This window comes from Paralichthys olivaceus, chromosome 17 (assembly GCF_024713975.1).
Source record: "Paralichthys olivaceus isolate ysfri-2021 chromosome 17, ASM2471397v2, whole genome shotgun sequence".
In the NCBI taxonomy this organism is placed as follows: Eukaryota; Metazoa; Chordata; class Actinopteri; order Pleuronectiformes; family Paralichthyidae; genus Paralichthys; species Paralichthys olivaceus.
The window spans coordinates 13,822,819-13,841,438 of NC_091109.1; the positions used below are offsets into that span (position 1 = coordinate 13,822,819).

At 40.5% G+C, this 18,620-nt stretch overlaps 1 protein-coding gene across 4 annotated transcripts in view; it reads left to right on the plus strand.

Moving 5' to 3' along the window:
- Positions 1 to 18,620, plus strand: part of LOC109638397 (E3 ubiquitin-protein ligase HECW1) — a 58,594-nt gene extending 39,974 nt beyond the window's left edge. For all 4 annotated transcript variants that reach the window (XM_020101376.2, XM_069512891.1, XM_069512889.1 and 1 more), the window contains 15 exons: positions 16 to 201; positions 485 to 619; positions 1,649 to 1,751; positions 1,866 to 1,962; positions 3,325 to 3,408; positions 3,543 to 3,649; positions 5,326 to 5,440; positions 6,050 to 6,163; positions 6,611 to 6,763; positions 7,670 to 7,768; positions 8,680 to 8,809; positions 9,014 to 9,160; positions 9,316 to 9,430; positions 10,987 to 11,185; positions 13,054 to 18,620. In XM_020101376.2, the coding sequence (XP_019956935.2) occupies positions 16 to 201; positions 485 to 619; positions 1,649 to 1,751; positions 1,866 to 1,962; positions 3,325 to 3,408; positions 3,543 to 3,649; positions 5,326 to 5,440; positions 6,050 to 6,163; positions 6,611 to 6,763; positions 7,670 to 7,768; positions 8,680 to 8,809; positions 9,014 to 9,160; positions 9,316 to 9,430; positions 10,987 to 11,185; positions 13,054 to 13,165 (1,896 nt within the window). In that variant the 3' untranslated portion in view covers positions 13,166 to 18,620. The remainder of the gene's footprint in view (positions 1 to 15; positions 202 to 484; positions 620 to 1,648; positions 1,752 to 1,865; positions 1,963 to 3,324; positions 3,409 to 3,542; positions 3,650 to 5,325; positions 5,441 to 6,049; positions 6,164 to 6,610; positions 6,764 to 7,669; positions 7,769 to 8,679; positions 8,810 to 9,013; positions 9,161 to 9,315; positions 9,431 to 10,986; positions 11,186 to 13,053) is intronic.

Consider the following 18,620-nt stretch of genomic DNA (forward strand, 5'->3'; position numbering starts at 1 on the left):
TAACGTGTTTTCCAGGCAGCCTACAGGATGTTCACCAGCAGCAGCTGCGTAAAACACATGATCCTGAAGGTGCGCCGCGATGCCAGGAACTTTGAGCGTTACCAACACAACCGGGACCTGGTGGTTTTCCTCAACAAGTTCGCAGACATGCAGATGGAGCTGCCGAGGGGCTGGGAGATCAAGACCGACCCCCAGGGCAAGGTATCACATCACACACATGTAGAAGACGTTTGGATTGATCCACAGGAGGGGATGGATGTTGAAATTACAGACCACAATATGAATCCAGCAACATGCTCTCTCAAATGTAATGTACTAGTGATGGTCTGTTATATTAGAGGATAATGTTGTAGTTTTTGGGTTGTCCTTTTCTCCTTGTAGTCAGATAATCATTTGAATATGGAGAAGTAATTTGATTCAATATTTCACTTTACATACTGTATTAATATCATTCCAATGCATACTTTTTCCCCCGGCTCCTCAGTCTTTCTTTGTGGACCACAACAGTCGAGCAACGACCTTCATCGACCCTCGGATCCCTCTGCAGAACGGCCGGCTGCCGGGCCACCTCGCCCACAGGCAGCACCTACAGAGACTACGCAGCTACAGCGCAGGGGAGGTACGTACACACCAACTTCATACAGTCTGTCTATGTCCTGTCCGGTCCTGTGTTAAAGAGCAGCACTGTTCAAGTAGTCGGAGATAAAGCTTGAAATTATGTTGGGAGAATATTTGCTCGTGAACCTTTTACTGCACCTTTGTGATTGGTATATCTTTAGGGTTGTTGCTGTTCTATAATCTCTCGATAATTTCTTCCCCATCTTCCCGAACCTCTCTCTGACTCTCAGCTCCACTCTGGCTTTTTCTAGTCTCCAATGAAAGCTTACTCAGTATTAACAATGGGTAATATTAACAATGTTCTCAAACCCTGCCATCCAGGGAGGATTTACTTGCAGGACTAAAGTGTAGCAAGCTGGCAGATTGTTGCAGGTGTAAGAACTTGTAGCGGAGCCAGAGAAGCACCAGTGCTAATGCGCTCCATGTTTCTAAAGATAGTGTAAGGGGAGCAATTATGTTCAGAGTGGGACCAATGATTTATGGTTCGCAAAAAACAAACCTGAACTCAAAAATGACAAATATTATTAAACGATTAAACTCCACTATTTAGTACAACACACTTCACAGTTTTTTCACGTTTTTTTTACATAGCAATTGCTTTCTGTATAAAGGATCAAGGTCCTTTACACAGGCTTTAGTCCTGCTACTGATAGTCGTATACATAGGCTTGAGCGGGTAGATGTTGAAAGCTGCTCGTCTCTGGGCCGGCTGCCACTCCCCTGGTGTCCACTGACTGCGGGGTCATCAGCATGATGTTAATAATAATAGTTATCCCTGGATATTTCCTTGTGCAGAGCACCTCATATAAAAAAGACGCTCCTCAAAACTCACTTGAGAATCATATTGTTATATATATACATTTTCTGCTCCAGTAATCCAGCATGTTTAATTGCACCAGTTTGTCAAAAAAAACTCTTAAACATAAACTTTCTGTTAACATCCCCAAACATCATTGGGGGGGTAAAGGAGAGGTGGTGTACTCTGTGACTCTCTTTGACATCTTCTGTTCCCTGTTCCTGTTTGTCCTCAGGCCTCTGATGTGTCCAGGAGTCGGGTGGCTTCTCTGATGGCCCGGCCAGGAAACAGTCTGGTAGCCGCCATAAGAAGCCAGCATCACACTCACTCACAACCAAGTAGGCACTGTCATAACACGCCCTGTTTACTCTGGATCATTGTAACTATTCTTTCTGAGGACTTTTTATGTTCAGGCTGTGCTAACGTCTCTGTCTCTCTCTCTCGCTTCTCAGCTTACAATGACAAGATCGTTGCATTCCTCCGACAGCCGAACATTTTTGACATGTTGCAGGAGCGACAGCCCAGCCTGAGCAGAAACCACGCACTGAGGTAAGAACTGATTCATATTCATAATGACATGGACCTGTCTGAATAACCAACACTTGAGGAAACAACAGGGTCATATCACACATACACCACTCTGACTGCCCTGTTTGTGTGGAGGTGACCGGCTGATCCTGATATGGAAAGGAGTTCGGTTCATTTGGTCCAAATAAAGGAAATAATTATCCATTATTACCTTTTAGCTATATTCCATTTCTTTTTCACTTTTTGGTGAATACAGTTTCTTATCATATGCACTGACATGATGTTATTGGAAAGTTTTTGGCGATATTAGCCTGATTTTCCAATCTCCAACAAAAGCCCCAGATCGGAGCCAAACCAGTATTTGATTGGCAGTTGCCAATCGTCATGTGTGAACTCTTTAAAGATGTGATTTGAGAGGCTCACCTCCTTAGACCAGATTTCTTGCAGGCTGATTAGATTAGATTAGATTCAACTTTGTCATTGCACATGTCACAAGTACAAAGCAACGAAATGCAGTTTGCATCCAGCCAGAAGTGCTTAAACATTATATAAATATATGTTACAGTAGGTTTATACATACAGATATATATATATATATATATATATAGATATATATATATATATCTGTATGTATAAAGACAAATCTGCTACCACTACAGAGCAGAGGTGAGGGTGAATCTTTGAAGACCGGACATTATAGTCTGACCGATAGTCAGATAAGTCATGTAGCGTGAATGTGGCCTCATAAAATACTCTCTGTCTAGTTTAAGACCTTTTCAGACCTGTACTTAGTTTGCTGTGGTCTAAATCAGGTGAGGAGTTAGCTTGATTTTTTCCTTTTTGAAAAGAAACAAACTCAGAAAAATGGAAAAAAGTTAACAGGAAGGCATCACTTCACTCATGAATAGACTGTTCACAATCAGACACACATTCAGACCTGAAGGTTTCCCAGAACAACTGCAGTTTTGTCTGGTCGTCACTGGAGCAAATTTCCTGTCTGGTTTTTCCTGCCAGTCCAGGATCAAAGCACACAGTCTTCACACAGTCTCTCTAACCTTTAGTCAGTGCTGCCCACAGAATAAATAAAAACACATAGGTCACTGAGTTTCATTTTTCCAAAATACTGTTACAAATTAAATGTGCCAGGCTTGAAGGATTATGCTGCATTGATGTCATGGAAGAATAATGGTCAGTTTGCTTTGACAGTTCACACTACTGGAGATAAAGACTGCGAGGATGATTAAACCTTCATTGATTCACTTTTTATTTACTTCCATGAGTATGGTTACATCAAAAAGTCAGAGAGTGTGGGTCGCAGTACCTCAAATATTGAACAAGAAGAACGTGAGATTAAATTGGACTCTTGTTTTGTGGATTGTTCAGGGAGAAGATCCACTACATTCGGACAGAGGGGACCCAGGGGGTGGAGAAGCTGTCATGTGATGCAGACCTGGTCATTCTGTTGAGGTAAAGAACCTCATTGACGTCAAGTTAAAGCAGTATCAACCTAACATCTTGTTTCTTCACTGTAGTAGCCTCTGAAATATCACCTACAACTCTATGTGCTGTCTTATCTGCTTCTCTGTCTGTTGTTTGTGCAGTTTGTTTGAAGAGGAAATCATGTCCTATGTTCCACCTCACCCCATCCACCCCAGCTTCAGCTTCTCTCCTCGCTGTTCTCCTGCCTCCTCACCACAGAACTCTCCCGGTAGGTGGCCACTTACAAATGTCTCCAGTTCACAGGTGTCAAGCACATACTTAGCTTTTATGATATTTTCACTATTGACTGGTATGATTGTAAAACAGGCTGTAGACTTTATTGCGGTCAGTCTTATAAATGTCTTTAAAAGGCTTAAATTCTAGTTAGCGAACTACAGTAAATAAGTATAAATAAGTAAAAGTAAATGGCACAAATGTGTTTTTACACACACACACACAGAAACCCCACAATAACAATCACTGCTGTTTGACCGAGCGTGCTGTGCTGTGTGAGAGTCCAATTATGTTATAATGAGCTCCACTATTGGGCCACAAGTGTGTGTTTATGTGTGTGTGCCTGTATCTGTGTGTTTGTGTATATTCCATTGATGGAAGGTTCTATAAAGGGAAACTGGGTCACAGCAGGGAATCCTGGCTCGTAATTGTGCTTCATTCGTTAGTTGTATATTGTCTCTGTGGAAACGTGACCTGGAAACAGAGTGATAGGTGTTGAGCTGAACTGCTCCATATCAATCAGTCTCACTGGGAGAAAGATCCATCAGTCCATTTCGTATTGAATTTTGAAATACGTGGCAGTGTAAAGATCCAGACCAGGCTTAAAACCTTTAACCCGTCACCATGACTACATGATCAGGAGTAACCCTTGGATGGTTTGCGCCACAATTTATATTAGACTGATGCTACAATTACTTGAAATAGGAAGAGTGGTGCCACTTTCATTCCCACTACTTCTTTGATAAAAATTGAAGGTACAGTGTGTAGAATTATGTGATATCTAGAGTTGAAATCACATGTTGCAGCTGAACACCCCTCACCTCACCCTCTCCTTCCAAACATGAAAAAGAACCAGTGGTAGACTCTAATTGTCATAAAAACTCAAAAGGTGTTTAGTTTGTCCAGTTTGGACTAATGTAAAAAACATGGCGGCCTCCGTAGAGAAGGTCCCCTCGATGTAAATATAAAGTATTTAAATATAAAGGACCTTTTCTGGAGTAAAGAAAACTACAATTCAAACAATTTAGATGAAACAAACTAGTGAAAACATCATGAGGATTATTCTACATTACATTCCTGCCAATAGATCCCTTTCACCTAAATCTTACACACTGGACCTTTAAGACAATGCTGTCCTTATGCAAAACAAATTGATTGAGTCTCGATCTGAGGGTCTGTCTTCTATGTTAGAGTGAGATAATCCAGGGTTTTATCAGCTGTTTATATGATTTGTGTATTTCTGTTCACACTGATCTATGTGTACAGTGATTATTCCAACAGAAGTTGAATCAACAGTTGATCTGTACATTTTTTTAACTGCCTGATGTCCACTGGGTGTCAGGACTCACTCTGCTGCAGTTGCTGTACACAGAGCAAAGTCAGCTTATTGTTTGCCACTAAAACCTTGTGATGAAGTATGGCATCATTAAAAAGAAAAAAAAGTTAATATTAAGTTATTTTTATATGTTTACAGTGGTCAAAATCTATTGTTTTTGTATGTGTGTATTCAGCTCTTTACATCTGTATTCATTAAATATTCAGCACATTGAAGCTTTATCATTTCTACCTCCAATATTTTACATTAGTAATATTATCACAAGTCAAGTTATATTAATATAGATGTTGTATCAATTAATGAAATCTTTTAAATCTGTGTGTGTGTGTGTTCAGGCTTACAGAGGGCCAGGGCTCCAGCTCCGTACCGCAGAGACTTTGAAGCCAAACTGAGAAACTTCTACAGGAAATTAGAAGCAAAGGGCTACGGCCAAGGACCAGGCAAAATTAAGTAAGTCTGGTTGTAAATCACACAGATGAAAGAAGTTATTACAACATCAAAATAAAGCTGAATAACTGACAATCATAGTACTGCTTTATCATGTACTCCCATTAAACTATAACACTTGCAGCGGACGTCAAGATCTGATTAATGAAATTAGAAAAAATACTTTCTCCTTTGACAGTGATTTTATAATCACCATAATCTGCTCCCAAATAGCAATATGTATCACAATCATCCACATCCACATTCTGTATATCTATAAAACACTTTAATGTATTTTTTACAATATTTTGTACATCTATCACACAAGTATTTTGTCAGTTGTGCTTTGGTGACAGATACATTGCCAGAGCATGTGGGTTTCAATTTAAACTGAAATACTTAATGTAAATAACCACCAGAATTCCTGGCTCCGTAGAAATGGAATTTAAACATAAAGTACATGATAGAATTTATAAATGCAATAGTTAAATAATTAGAAATTAACAATCCAACTTATTGAAAGATTTTAGGGACATATTTTTGAAGTGGTTATATTGGGGGAACTTGTTCCCCCTGTGTTTTTAAAGTACATGTAGTTCTTGTGTGATGTGTGGCCTGTTGGGGTTGTTGCAGGTTGCTGATCAGGAGAGAACACCTACTGGAAGGGACCTTTAACCAGGTGATGGCGTACTCCCGGAAAGAGCTGCAGCGGAACAAGCTCTATGTCACCTTCCTGGGGGAGGAGGGGTGAGGCACATACGTACACATGACCAGTGATGTAACAGCTAAACGTGTTGCGCTGCTGTCAGTTACGTGGTGACAAGCCCAAATTTTTGGCGATGTTGCAGGTATTATAGCTGTTTTCAGACATGCACTCTGGAGAATGTGTGCAGAATTAGGTCTGGACTTTCTCTGGAGGTGAATCCTGCGGTGGATGTCCTGCTGTTTCCTCACGTCGACTCCTTTGGACATTCTCCAGAAAAAATATTCTTGAATGTGAATTACTATAGTTTTGTCCTTCATTTTGTTCTTCAGTGTTTATCCAAAGTATACTCTCGGTGAGGTGTAAAACATAATGAAACAGTGGTGTTTTTTTAATAAAGCAAAAACACGGCTATGCTATCAGTGTCATGTCTAAATGTACTATGAACTAAATATATATAAATGCCTCCTCCTGTCTTCCCACCTCTCCAGGTTAGATTACAGCGGCCCATCCAGAGAGTTCTTCTTCCTCTTGTCTCAGGAGCTGTTTAATCCGTACTACGGCCTGTTTGAATACTCAGCCAACGACACTTACACTGTTCAGATCAGCCCCATGTCAGCGTTCGTAGAGAACCATCTGGAATGGTGAGCAGCCAAGTACACACACACAAACACACACACACAGTTATCTATGACCAGTGTTCTATGAAACAATACAATTATTCTACCAGTTTACTAATAAGGAAACATGTGACTGAAATGTCACAAATGTTCCCGATTTTTATCTGTGGTGATAGAAGTATATATTTTTAATGTTTCATGGTTAAGTTAAAGTTTCACTGTTTGATGATTTTAATGGATGATGCAACTGTTCTCCTTGACCTGTGAGAGAGAAATGTTTGGAAGTGTGATGGATTATAACCGTTGTATATCCTCACACATTACTGTATATGCCCCTATACTGTATTATGTATATATAGTGTATATTTCATTATATCTGTACACCATTAAGAGCAGAGAGCCTGGCTAATTCCACAGATACTCCCTTCTCTCTCTAAGCTGTACCCAAGGTCAGGTTATAGATAAAGGACCAACCAACAGAACATTGTAGTGTCTACGCTTAGATACTTTCATATCTACCTCAGATTCCTCAGACAGACAGAGAGGCACCAGCTTCAACTCTTTTGTGTATTACACCAGTGGCAACACATAAGGACACAATGTGATTAAGGAATGCATATTTAGACTTAACCATCCAATAGGATGTGAACACCTACATGGAACATAGAGAGTGACAGCAGATGCTGTGGGAGACATCTTCAGACTTGAAGGTGACAATTGCTCATGTTACTCTGTTAGTGTTTGTATATTGTTTCACCTTCTGGTCCTTGATGCATCAAGTCTACATTAAAATCTTCTGCATAAGACATCAGCTGCTGCCTGAGTTCTCCTTTCACCAGCTTCCAGAAAACTTCCGTAACAACCGTCATGTGGCACATTACTGATTGTATTCACATTTCCATGTGTGTCTGCGTGTGTGTGTGTGTCCAGGTTCCGTTTCAGCGGTCGTATCCTGGGCCTGGCTTTGATTCATCAGTACCTGCTGGATGCTTTCTTCACCAGACCTTTCTACAAGGCCCTACTCAGACTGTTAGTACCCCCACAACACACACACACACACTCCCACACACACAATACAGCATTTTTCCATCATCTACTTATTCACTTAGGTAAGATCACTATGCGAAAATTTTATAAAGGGTACAGCATTAACATGAGAAATCATCAGAAAATACTATCTTTGGCTAGAGTTGTAAAGTAGGATGAGTGTTTTCAGCATGCAGTGAATAAATATAGCATTAGTTAGTACTATAGCTCAAGATAATAAAGATTTGACTGTTTCTTTGAAAAGGTAGAGGCCTATTTAGGGTTAATTTTTGTAAGAGTCATGCAATCACAGAGGTTGAACTTCTATTACTTTAACTTGGTAATAGATTACACTTTAATCTAGGAGTGAGAAAAATGATTGAACATCTGCAGGTTATTTTGTAAAATCCAGTTGCAAGCTAAAGCTGCCTCTGACTCTCATTTCAGTATTGGCTGAGGCTCATGGGTAATGAAGTATTTACATAATGAGCATGTCAATGCTAGAAACAGATTTCTGAAAAAAGTTGAAATAATACTAATAAAACTGTTAGATCAGGGACCTATTGTATTTTGAATTTATTCAGGACAAACCTGATTTTTTTTGTTGGGGAACATTAACAATATCTAAAAAGATGTCAACATGAATTTGCAGTGGTGGAGATAAGATTAATTTGTGTCAACTGCTACATTTCTGAAGTGTCAACATAGTTCTGTGTCAAATGGCACTGATTTTCAAAATGTAACAATTTGCAAAGTTTCTTTCAGCTAGATTGAACTTCCCACCAGATTGCACAATCTATTATGGATCTTGCCCTTGACTTATTTTGGAGTTACAGCTTGAGCACCAGTACCAGTGTATAAAAAGTAGCTTTGTGTGTCACATGTTTGAGCTGTGTGTGTGTTGTGTCCTACAGTCCGACAGACTTGTCTGATCTGGAGTATCTGGACGAGGAGTTCCACCAGTCTCTGCAATGGATGAAAGACAACGACATCACCGACATCCTGGACCTCACCTTCACCGTCAACGAGGAAGTTTTTGGCCAGGTGTGTGTGTGAGTGTGGGCGCCTGACACAGCATCAGGTCAAAATCTCCAGTCTGCCCCGTGTGCACGTGATCTGTTCTGCATGTAGCGCTCTCGTTTCTTCATGATGCTCATAGTAGTGTTTTACATGTATTTATCCTGAGATGCAAACTTTCGCTATACCACTATAACTCACTCGTCAACTCCACCCCTGCTGTGTTGCTAGGTAACGGAGCGTGAGCTGAAGTCAGGCGGTTCCAACCTGCAGGTGACGGAGAAGAACAAGAAGGATTACATTGAGCGAATGGCCAAGTGGAGAGTGGAGAGAGGGGTGGTGCAGCAGACTGAGGCCCTGGTCAGAGGCTTCTACGAGGTAATCCACTCTCAAATGTCAAGAACCAACAAAATAATACCTGCTGTGTCATATTTTTATTTCACTTAGAACTGTCCTGTGACTATATCATAGCCCACACACACGTGCGCATGAATGCAATCGCACACTGAAACGTTTGCCTGTCTTTGTCCCAGGTGGTTGACTCCAGGCTGGTGTCCGTATTCGATGCACGGGAGCTGGAGCTGGTTATTGCCGGGACAGTTGAGATCGACCTCGGTGATTGGAGAAGCAACACCGAATATAGAGGAGGTGTGTATGTGTGTGTTGCAACAGAAACGTTTTTTTCATTATTGTGTCACGGAATACTAAGTTTTTCCTCATTTGGATGGTGCTCTGCATCCTTCCACACAACACGGATGTAGTAACGAAGTTTGCATGAAAGTAACATAAGCAAGCATGCAGGAGAGTGAGTGTGGCAGAGAATGTTGTGATTCTGAACAACAGGTTGACTTTGACCGGCCAAGACAAAACAAAGACCTTGTAGATGTAGTTAAAAGTGTGACCAGACAACCACACTCTGAAAATCATGACACGGACCGGTCCCCACAACAGACCCTGACACCACAAACCTTTTTTACCATGTGCAGAAGAATCATGTCAAACATTACAGCGAGAGTCCACGGTCAGGAGACACGATAGGACGGTCAAGAGCTCAAAACCAACCCCAGACTCAGATGTCGCATGACGTTTCTGCTTGTGACGAGTAAAGAATCTCAAAAACAAAAGGAGCAGTCACAGCTTAACATCTGCAAAGACAGGACCAGAGTTTACATGGTCCCATGGTTTGATTATCACATGACAATATTGTCATCAGTATATGGAATCATACAGCCCTATCAAAGACCCCACACTCATGGTATTAATATACAAATCCATATGTGGACCTAACGGGCTGGCTGCATCTCAATGTGTTCTGGCACTCACTGGATTTGAGTCTCAGCCAGTTGTTGATGCAGTGTTTGGTAAATGGTCTATTTGTGTCGAGCTTTTCTCATCTTGTGCAAAGTGCTTTACAATTTGAGTTATACATTATAGTTAGTGCCATTCACCCATTCACACACACATTCATACTGTATCTATGTGCAGCACTTTCCCTATCACACATCAATCACACACTGCCCAAGGACACTTGCAGAATGGGGTAGACTGGGGGAGAACCGCTGACCTTCTGGTTCGTGAGTCCATATCATTAGTTTAACCTTTTGGGAAAAATGCTTATACACCCTTTTCCCCAGAGAAGATCATACTAGTTTTTACTGCTGTACACTGTGTGGTAAATATAAAAATGGAGCCGCAAGTAGCCATTTAGCTCAGCTTAGCATAAATAATGCGTGCGAAATCAATGCAACATGTACAGGCTCGCTGCTTGCCTCTGTTTTCAGTCTTTATCTTTCACTGTACAGATGTGTAACCCATGTGAATCTTCTCATCTTACTCTCAAAGACCCACAATGTCCTAAAATGTCAAACTATTCTATGAAGAAAAAAAGTCCCCTCATGTTGAGCTCTCTGTCAGCGCTCGAGTAAAGACGTAGTAGTTAAGTGACCCTGTCTCCAGCATACTCTGAACCAAGCTTTACAAAACTGGACCCTGATTGGTCAACAACAGCGGCTTAGTTTGAATTGACTTTGTTAAATGTCCGGATTTAATTTTTCCAAACTATTTTGGTGAAATTGTAGTGAGGAGAGCAAATGTTATAAGTAGCATTCATTACAAATGAATAGTTTTGATCATGTACACTACAGTATGCATTGATGTGTGTATAGAAATGGGTAGAGTCAATGTAACTTCCTGACCCTAACCAGGTTACCATGATGGTCACATCGTGATGCGCTGGTTCTGGGCCGCCGTGGAGCGCTTCAACAATGAGCAGCGCCTGCGCCTGCTGCAGTTTGTCACGGGGACATCCAGCGTGCCCTATGAAGGCTTTGCCGCCCTGCGTGGATCCAACGGCCTGCGGCGCTTCTGCATCGAGAAGTGGGGCAAAGTCACGTCACTACCCAGGTATCAAACTTTGGTTCCTACAAAGTAGTGCTCCACGATGTTAGGAAAACTTTGTTGACAACAATATGATTGCAAAAAATTAAACAAATGCTTAAGTAGGCTATATAGTGTTAAAGTTGTCCTGCTTTGGGTTCGCTGCAAACATAGACCCATGCAGTGAGTCGCTTATGCAGACACTGAACGTGGACAGGACAAAACGTGATCACTAGCAGTTTCCACTAATCTAGAGGTTTGACAGACAATTCTCTGAATGGAAAAACCCTGGACAAGCCCTCAATGATCTGAATATCTTAAATTCATTAGTTAGGGCAGTAGGGCTCCATCTGATTGGTCAAATATATTGACATGCAGAGCGTGATTGCATGGCACATGGAACACCATTTATCGCAGTTCTTGTGCAATACGTATATCGTGCATGTTGAATATTGGATGACGGTAAATTTCTGATATATTGTGCAGCCCTACTACAAAGCCATGTTTACACTCTTTTGCCTGATCTCCTCATCTTGTACATCAAACAGGTGCTACAAGCGAAATGTAAGGTACACACACAGCATCAGTTTATTAGGGGCCACATGACGTGGAAATGTTTTGTGTGTGTAAGGAGGAAATATTTTCCTGTTTCGTAAAGGTTTAACCTATCGATATCCAAAGATGTCTTTAGATATGCACTGAACTCAGCTGATCCCCTGGACATGGAGGACATACGCAAATATGAAAAAAAAACTAACTGAACTCTGGACCCAATTCTCTGCACATCCTCCCCACGTCATGTCTGAAAACGGCTCTATATTAGCATATTGTCTATATTAACAAAGAATCCTACAATGAACTGACCCATTGTTGTCTAAAATGCATGAAAAGGACATCAGTAAGCTACACTGTTTGGACTTTTGTCCCCAAAGGTCCTGTGCTGTTTCTTGACACTTTGGACCACAGCTTGTTCCCTTGACTCAAACATTCAGGGAGCCTGATGAAATAATAACACTGCACCAGCACCTTTGTGTTTTGTATACAGTATTACTGGCGCTTGGAGCTTTATATAACTGCTCTGACATTGCACATATCAGAACACAAACAATGTACCGACTCAGCACAAGAGCTGTTTTTTTTTTTTTTTTCACCTCCTCTGCAGTGTGAGTAGATGTGATATTGTTCCAGGCGTGTTCCTCTGACCTTACTGCAGGGCATTCATTAGGTAAACAGCGGTTAAAATGTGAGAGCGCTCAGCAGAAAGAGAGAGCTATGGGCTCACATTTCATGAGAAGTAGCACAGTTTGACCGCGTGGACCGTGAAAGCAGGCAAGCTGGCATGATGGTGACGTTTCTGACACCCCACAGATGAAAAGCGGAAAAAATCCAAAAGAACAGTAATATCTCAGGATGAAAAAGAGGGCACGTACACGAAGACGTGTGGTGTAAACAAAGACATATGATCTCCGCAGTGGAATTAATACATCATGTCCTGTCTCCTGCATTCTGCACTACCCCTCGCCACAACAATGCAGAGATTGTTGTGTTGTGAAAGCATCTGAGTGGAGAATCTCCTTCTTTGTCTCCATCTGTGGAAGACAAAAAACTAATACATCATCTTTTTCTTTCACATTAAAAAAGAGAATTCAGGAACAAACCTAATACAAAGCTTTCTTAGTTCAGCCTTTGCTTTGCCTCGTGTTATTGAGCCATGTTAGATTACACTACTGTTTTAAAGGAACCTATTTGCAAATCAAAAACTGTAAATGTTTGCACCTGTACAATTGATACATCTAATTTGAATACATTGAAATATGATTTGAGCTCCAGGTTTTCCCTTCCAACCATCAACCCCTCTCTTTTTCTCTCTCTCTCTCTCTCTCTCTCTCTCTTAGGGCTCATACCTGTTTTAACCGCCTGGACCTGCCTCCATACCCATCATACACCATGCTGTATGAGAAACTGCTAATTGCTGTGGAGGAAACCAGCACATTTGGCCTGGAGTGACACAGACAGAAAATGAAGAATCAACACTGCATCTGTCCGGGTATTACACTTGGCTGGGCCATAACGCGAAGGAAAAAGCGGTTCTGGTGGGCTCATGTCGTACAGATACCTGGATTGCACTGAACAAAACGGTTTTGGTCGTGTGGATGTATGTATGTATGTCACTGTGGGGAAATCTTTCACTTGGCTATGCTGATGTTTATGACAGCACCCAGCACTTAGTACACTACAGAAGGACTAGAGTTATTTTTATATTAATCATGAAGACTGGATAATATAAAACACTGATATGGCAGTGCATGTATACCCAAAGAAAGGGTATACAAGATGGATTCAAGATCATTTATAGTTGCATGTCCCAAAATGCATAATCCACCCAATGATAAAATTACTTATATGTAGATCATAACAAAAACTAACCACAAATAAAGATAAATATATACAAAGAAAGAAAAAACAGTAACATACCTGGTTTGAAATTTTGAACTGACAGAAAAGATTTAAGTAATAAATGAATAAGTAATAACAGAAAAAGCTTATACAGGAAAATACAAAGAAACAAATCGAATCAGAAAGAAAAATAAAGGTATAAAGACAAAAGAAGCTTTAATATAAGCATGTTTGACAAATGAGGGTTGGAAAAGTAAAATTACACTTTTACGAAAATTTTTGTTTTAAAAGATTTGCATTCTGTAAATCCTTCAAATGTTGACGTCGAAATTTGTCAATCCGCTTTGTGAATTCAAACTTGAATGCAAAGTCCTGCACACAAATTCTCAGGTGGTTTTGCTGCTCGAATATAATTCAGATAATAGTAAATTATTTACTCATCCATTCAGATAATCTATAAATGTAACAAAAGTGTTTCAGAGTATAATGCGGAAGTCTAGCAGCAAAAGGAACAATCATCTTTGGTTTTTAATCTGGAGAGACAACAAGGAACTGCACTGTGGCAGGTCAATAGGATCTCAGACTGGGACCTTAAGAAATGCTGGATCAAAGAAATGCAATGTAGCAAGGCCTCCGGTAGAGCCTTACAAACAAATCTATAATTAGAACTAGTGTAAAGATGCTTAAAAGGATATAGACCTTGTCTGTTTGCTTCATTCTAAGAAGTTGTCAAGTCGCACAATAACTTGAGCAGAAGGCATTTGGAAAACAAACACCAATTATTAGTTATTCTTATTAGTATTACTCTTTTCCCAACCCACAAGAATGCAAGGGTCCACTGTGCAGACATCCATGTACCCTTCAGTTTGTGAGCGTTGATTTGCTGGTCCTTGGGGCCATTATGCTGCAAGGGCGCCAACTGCTCATGCACTTATCCAAGCAGATTCCTAATGGACCAGAAGTAAGCATTACAACTACGCATCTCTGATGTCCATAGCTGTTCGTCATCCAGAGATGGAGGTTCAAGAAACAACACACAAAAGTACAGATTACTCTTTTTAGACGACAGCAGCTGGGGAAATAAAATAGAACCCAAAACAGAACCGTTGAGGATTTGAATAAAATGACAAAAATAATATGACTGTAAAGACCACTTGACCACAGAAGGGATACTTCAATGTCAGAAACAGTTAACCCATCAATCCACGTTAAGTTAAATTTTATTCAATTCAATTTTATTTGTATAGCGCCAAAACATAATATACATTATCTCAAGGCACTTTACATAGAAGGTCAAGACCTTAACATCTTTTTTTAATATAGAGAAACCCAACAGTTCCCGCAATGAGCAGCACTTTGGTGATTGTGGAGAGAAATACTCCGTATGTTAACATCTGCCTCGACAGGTTGTTATCCTCTCCAAGGCAATTCAGTGTCAATCATTTGAAAGCAAACAACTCAGTATGTAGCAGAGACACCGGAGAAGTGCTGAAAGAAAGAAAGCAACTGGAATTCACAAAAGTATATAATACTTCACACAACAAACATCCTTCAGTTAAATCGCGATACAGCACACTTAATAGCTAATCCATGCTAAAGGGTGTGTCACAAATGGTTGGGTCTTATGGTTAGTTACAGGTTCTGCAGCTACTACAATACTTTGTCCAGTTCTGATACTCAAGAAGTATTGGTATGGGCCAGATAGGCCAAGATCTGGACCTGCATCTTTCCTTTCTCTGTGTCCCAGGGGCACAAATATTTCATTATCTTTGGACAGGAACAGAAACAACTTCCAACAGTCTCTCCAAGCCGCTTGGCTCTGCAAGGCTTTCGACAGCAGAGACAATGATGTCATGTCTCCTCTTTCAAAGTAGCCATCAATTCCAAGACAAGGGCTTCTGGGATTCCCTCCGTGGAGTGTGGTCACGTTGACCCAGCAAACAGGTAGTTCATGAGTCCTTGACTAAAAAGAATGCACATGTCTACTCCAACTGGACAAAGGGGACATTGTATGAATCCTGTTGGCCAGAGCGGTGCTTCATCTGTCAGCATCTCTGGTCCTGCTGTTTGAATGGGAGCTTCTTGTACTCTTATTCAGGTCTTCCACTGATGAACCTCTCCGTGTCTGTGTGCCGTGGTGTTGCTCTGTGCACGGAGCAGGTACTCCAACATCTGAACCTTTACTGTCTCAAACAAGGTGACTGGTGCAAAGCAGCATGTGGGTCTTCAAGGGCTTCATCGGATCGGGATCCTTAACTGATCAAGCTGTTCGGCTATAAACTTTTCATGTGGACAGGGGCCCTTGGATGAACCAGTGTAATATATGCAATAGTTAATAGACTGCAACCTAAGTCTGTTTCACAGTCTGCCATATTTCTTTCGGACAGTGACTCACTGCAGTGTTCCCTCCACATTCCTGACCCTCTGTCTACATCTCTTGACCAGTAATGAAACTGTGCCTCAGTTACTTACTGCCTCATATGTGGCCTGTGATTTTCATACTTGATATCAGAAAAGTCCTGAGTTCAGAATTTTGCATTGGTTCCTTTTGAAAACTGTTAGCATGTTCTCCTGGTGTTCACGTGGCTTTCCTGTCACGCTCTAAACACACAACCCTGGTTTGTCAGAAACTCTGACACCCAGTCAACACGAATCATCTTCATCCGTCTTCATGCACAGATATCAAATATCTCATTTCCAAAAAAGCTCATTTAAAAAGGCAACCAGATGCATCGAAGCTGGATTGGAATCTGACACATTTTAGCCAGATGTGTAAAAGGTGTAAAAGCTTTATCTCTCAAAGCCACATACTGTACGTTACGGTTTGTCATTGCAACCATTGAATGAGCTGTAAGCTTAAAGGGAAGATCCACTGATTTGAAACTGACACTGAAGTGTTCTCAGGTGTTGCGAGGTACCACTGCATATGTGAAAACAGTTGTACAAAGCCTTTTTCTAAATCTCCAGAGTGAGCTGTGTGAAGTCTGATAAATGTCCTCAAGTTATGTCCCTTGTTATACAGTGTCAGCTGGGTCTGAAGGGGGCAAGTTTGAAAATGAAAACAATCATGGCCAGTTAAAAGGAAGTTAGTTTACCATTCGTATGTAGCCCACTCCTCATCTCTGCTTGAGGCTTCAGGCTACATTAGCCTCCATCAGCAAATCAGACAGTTGCAATGAGGAAGAAATTGGGAAATAAGAAAGACAGATTTTTCTCATTTGTAGTCCATTAAAGCGTGTGTTCTTTAGCTTAAATTACTCATGTCCTGGAGCTAGTCTCACCAGCTGTCCATAAATTCAATATTATATATAGTTATATAAAACTTTCTTCTGTTGGTGCTGAACTGTAACCACATCTATTTGCCATGAGGAAAGTCTTTCCCAACCTTAAACACAATGTATTTGCAGAATATTGTGTAAAGCGTGGATTTTTTTTTAAATTGTTGCCCTTGGATGGAGAAAATGAACATTATCTTGGATTTCACAGAAACAACCAATAGAGACAGTGTTGTCTCGCAATGGGGTTAAGAAATGTGTAAATCCGAAATTACACGGATTGGCAACCTGCTGCCCTGTTGCATACCAAGAGCAAGCTGTAACAGCTTCAGCCACCCATCTCCGACTCTTTTGTCCCCCACATGACGTTATACTTTTTAATACACAAGATCAAAACATCTCGAAGCTTGATACGATGCTTGCTGTGTTTTATTTGCTCAGTAGGAGAATAATCAAAATGGGGTAATAGGGGTGCTGCAAAAGCAACAGAACTGCAGGATATCATGTTTTGTTGTTGCAGGAGCATAGACCGCAGTATGTGTGAAGAGTAGACAAAGCAAGTGCAGGAATAGATTTGATCAGTCAGATATAACTGTACTGGCAGTGAGAACATTTGCAACACTGTGGCGAGGCCTTATCCACACATCTCTCCAACCTACAGGACAAGGCTGTGATTATGTTGCATTCCCAGTCTTTTTTTCTACAACTCTTTTGTACTGTTATTTATACTGTACTGTAATTATAAGTGAAGGAAAGTCCTGAAGCTCTCCTTGAATGTTTTGTTTGTTTCCTTTTTCTTTAAAAAAAAAAAATAAGCATCAGTCCAACAGTTTGCCTTCACTTTCGAAGCCTTTGTGTTTTAATATGTGTCTTTACAATTATCTATTAAACTAGCTGGTTATCTGTCGCTACATCAAGCGCCGCATTAAGCTACGTTTCCATTCAGTTCACGGCGTCTCTGTTTTTCTATTCACCACTGTCACTGGTGGCATCATCCCATTCATTATTAAGGTTCTGTCTATGCCTTCACTGATTTTTCTTCCATGTCATAGCTTATATATATATAGATATATACATATATAGATAGATCATTTTACTGTACCATGAATTTCAAAGCCAAGTGTATTCAGTAAGTAATCTGTGCTTTGAGCAATTTTGACAACAAATGAAATGCATAAAAATAAGAGATTTTTGTATGTCATTTGATGTAAAATGTAAAGACAGTGTACAGAAGTCTTGCTCTTATTAGGTGTATATGTTGAATACATACATTGTAGATCTTCAACACTGGTATTTGTTCTGGGAAAAGGAAAAACACTCCTCTAACACTGATGCATTAGTGCACTGATTCAAGCTATTATAGAAATATTTAATAAAGCTTCTGGACAAGTAATAAATCATGGGGCGTCGACAGAGGGGTGAAGTGGTGGCAAATTGTAGCAGCAGTTTGGTATTTGTGTGTGTTCAAGTTATTTATTTGTCCATTTTTATTTAACAAAAGGGAATTTTAACCAAGGGAATATGTGATTGACAAGATGGATGGTGGCAAATAATGGGAAGTGATACCTAAGCATGCATATTTTTTTTGTGTGTGTGTGTGAGTATGTGTGTGTGTGTTTTCGTGTGCGTGTCTGAGAAACAGAGAGAGAGTGTATTACACATTCTGTATGTACATAATGTTGAATAGTACAGCTCTGTCTGAGAACAGGTTGCTAAATACTCAGGCTGTGCTAATGCTCCACCATAACATACAACTGTTTATGAAGCTCAATAAAAAGGTCACTTTGTTA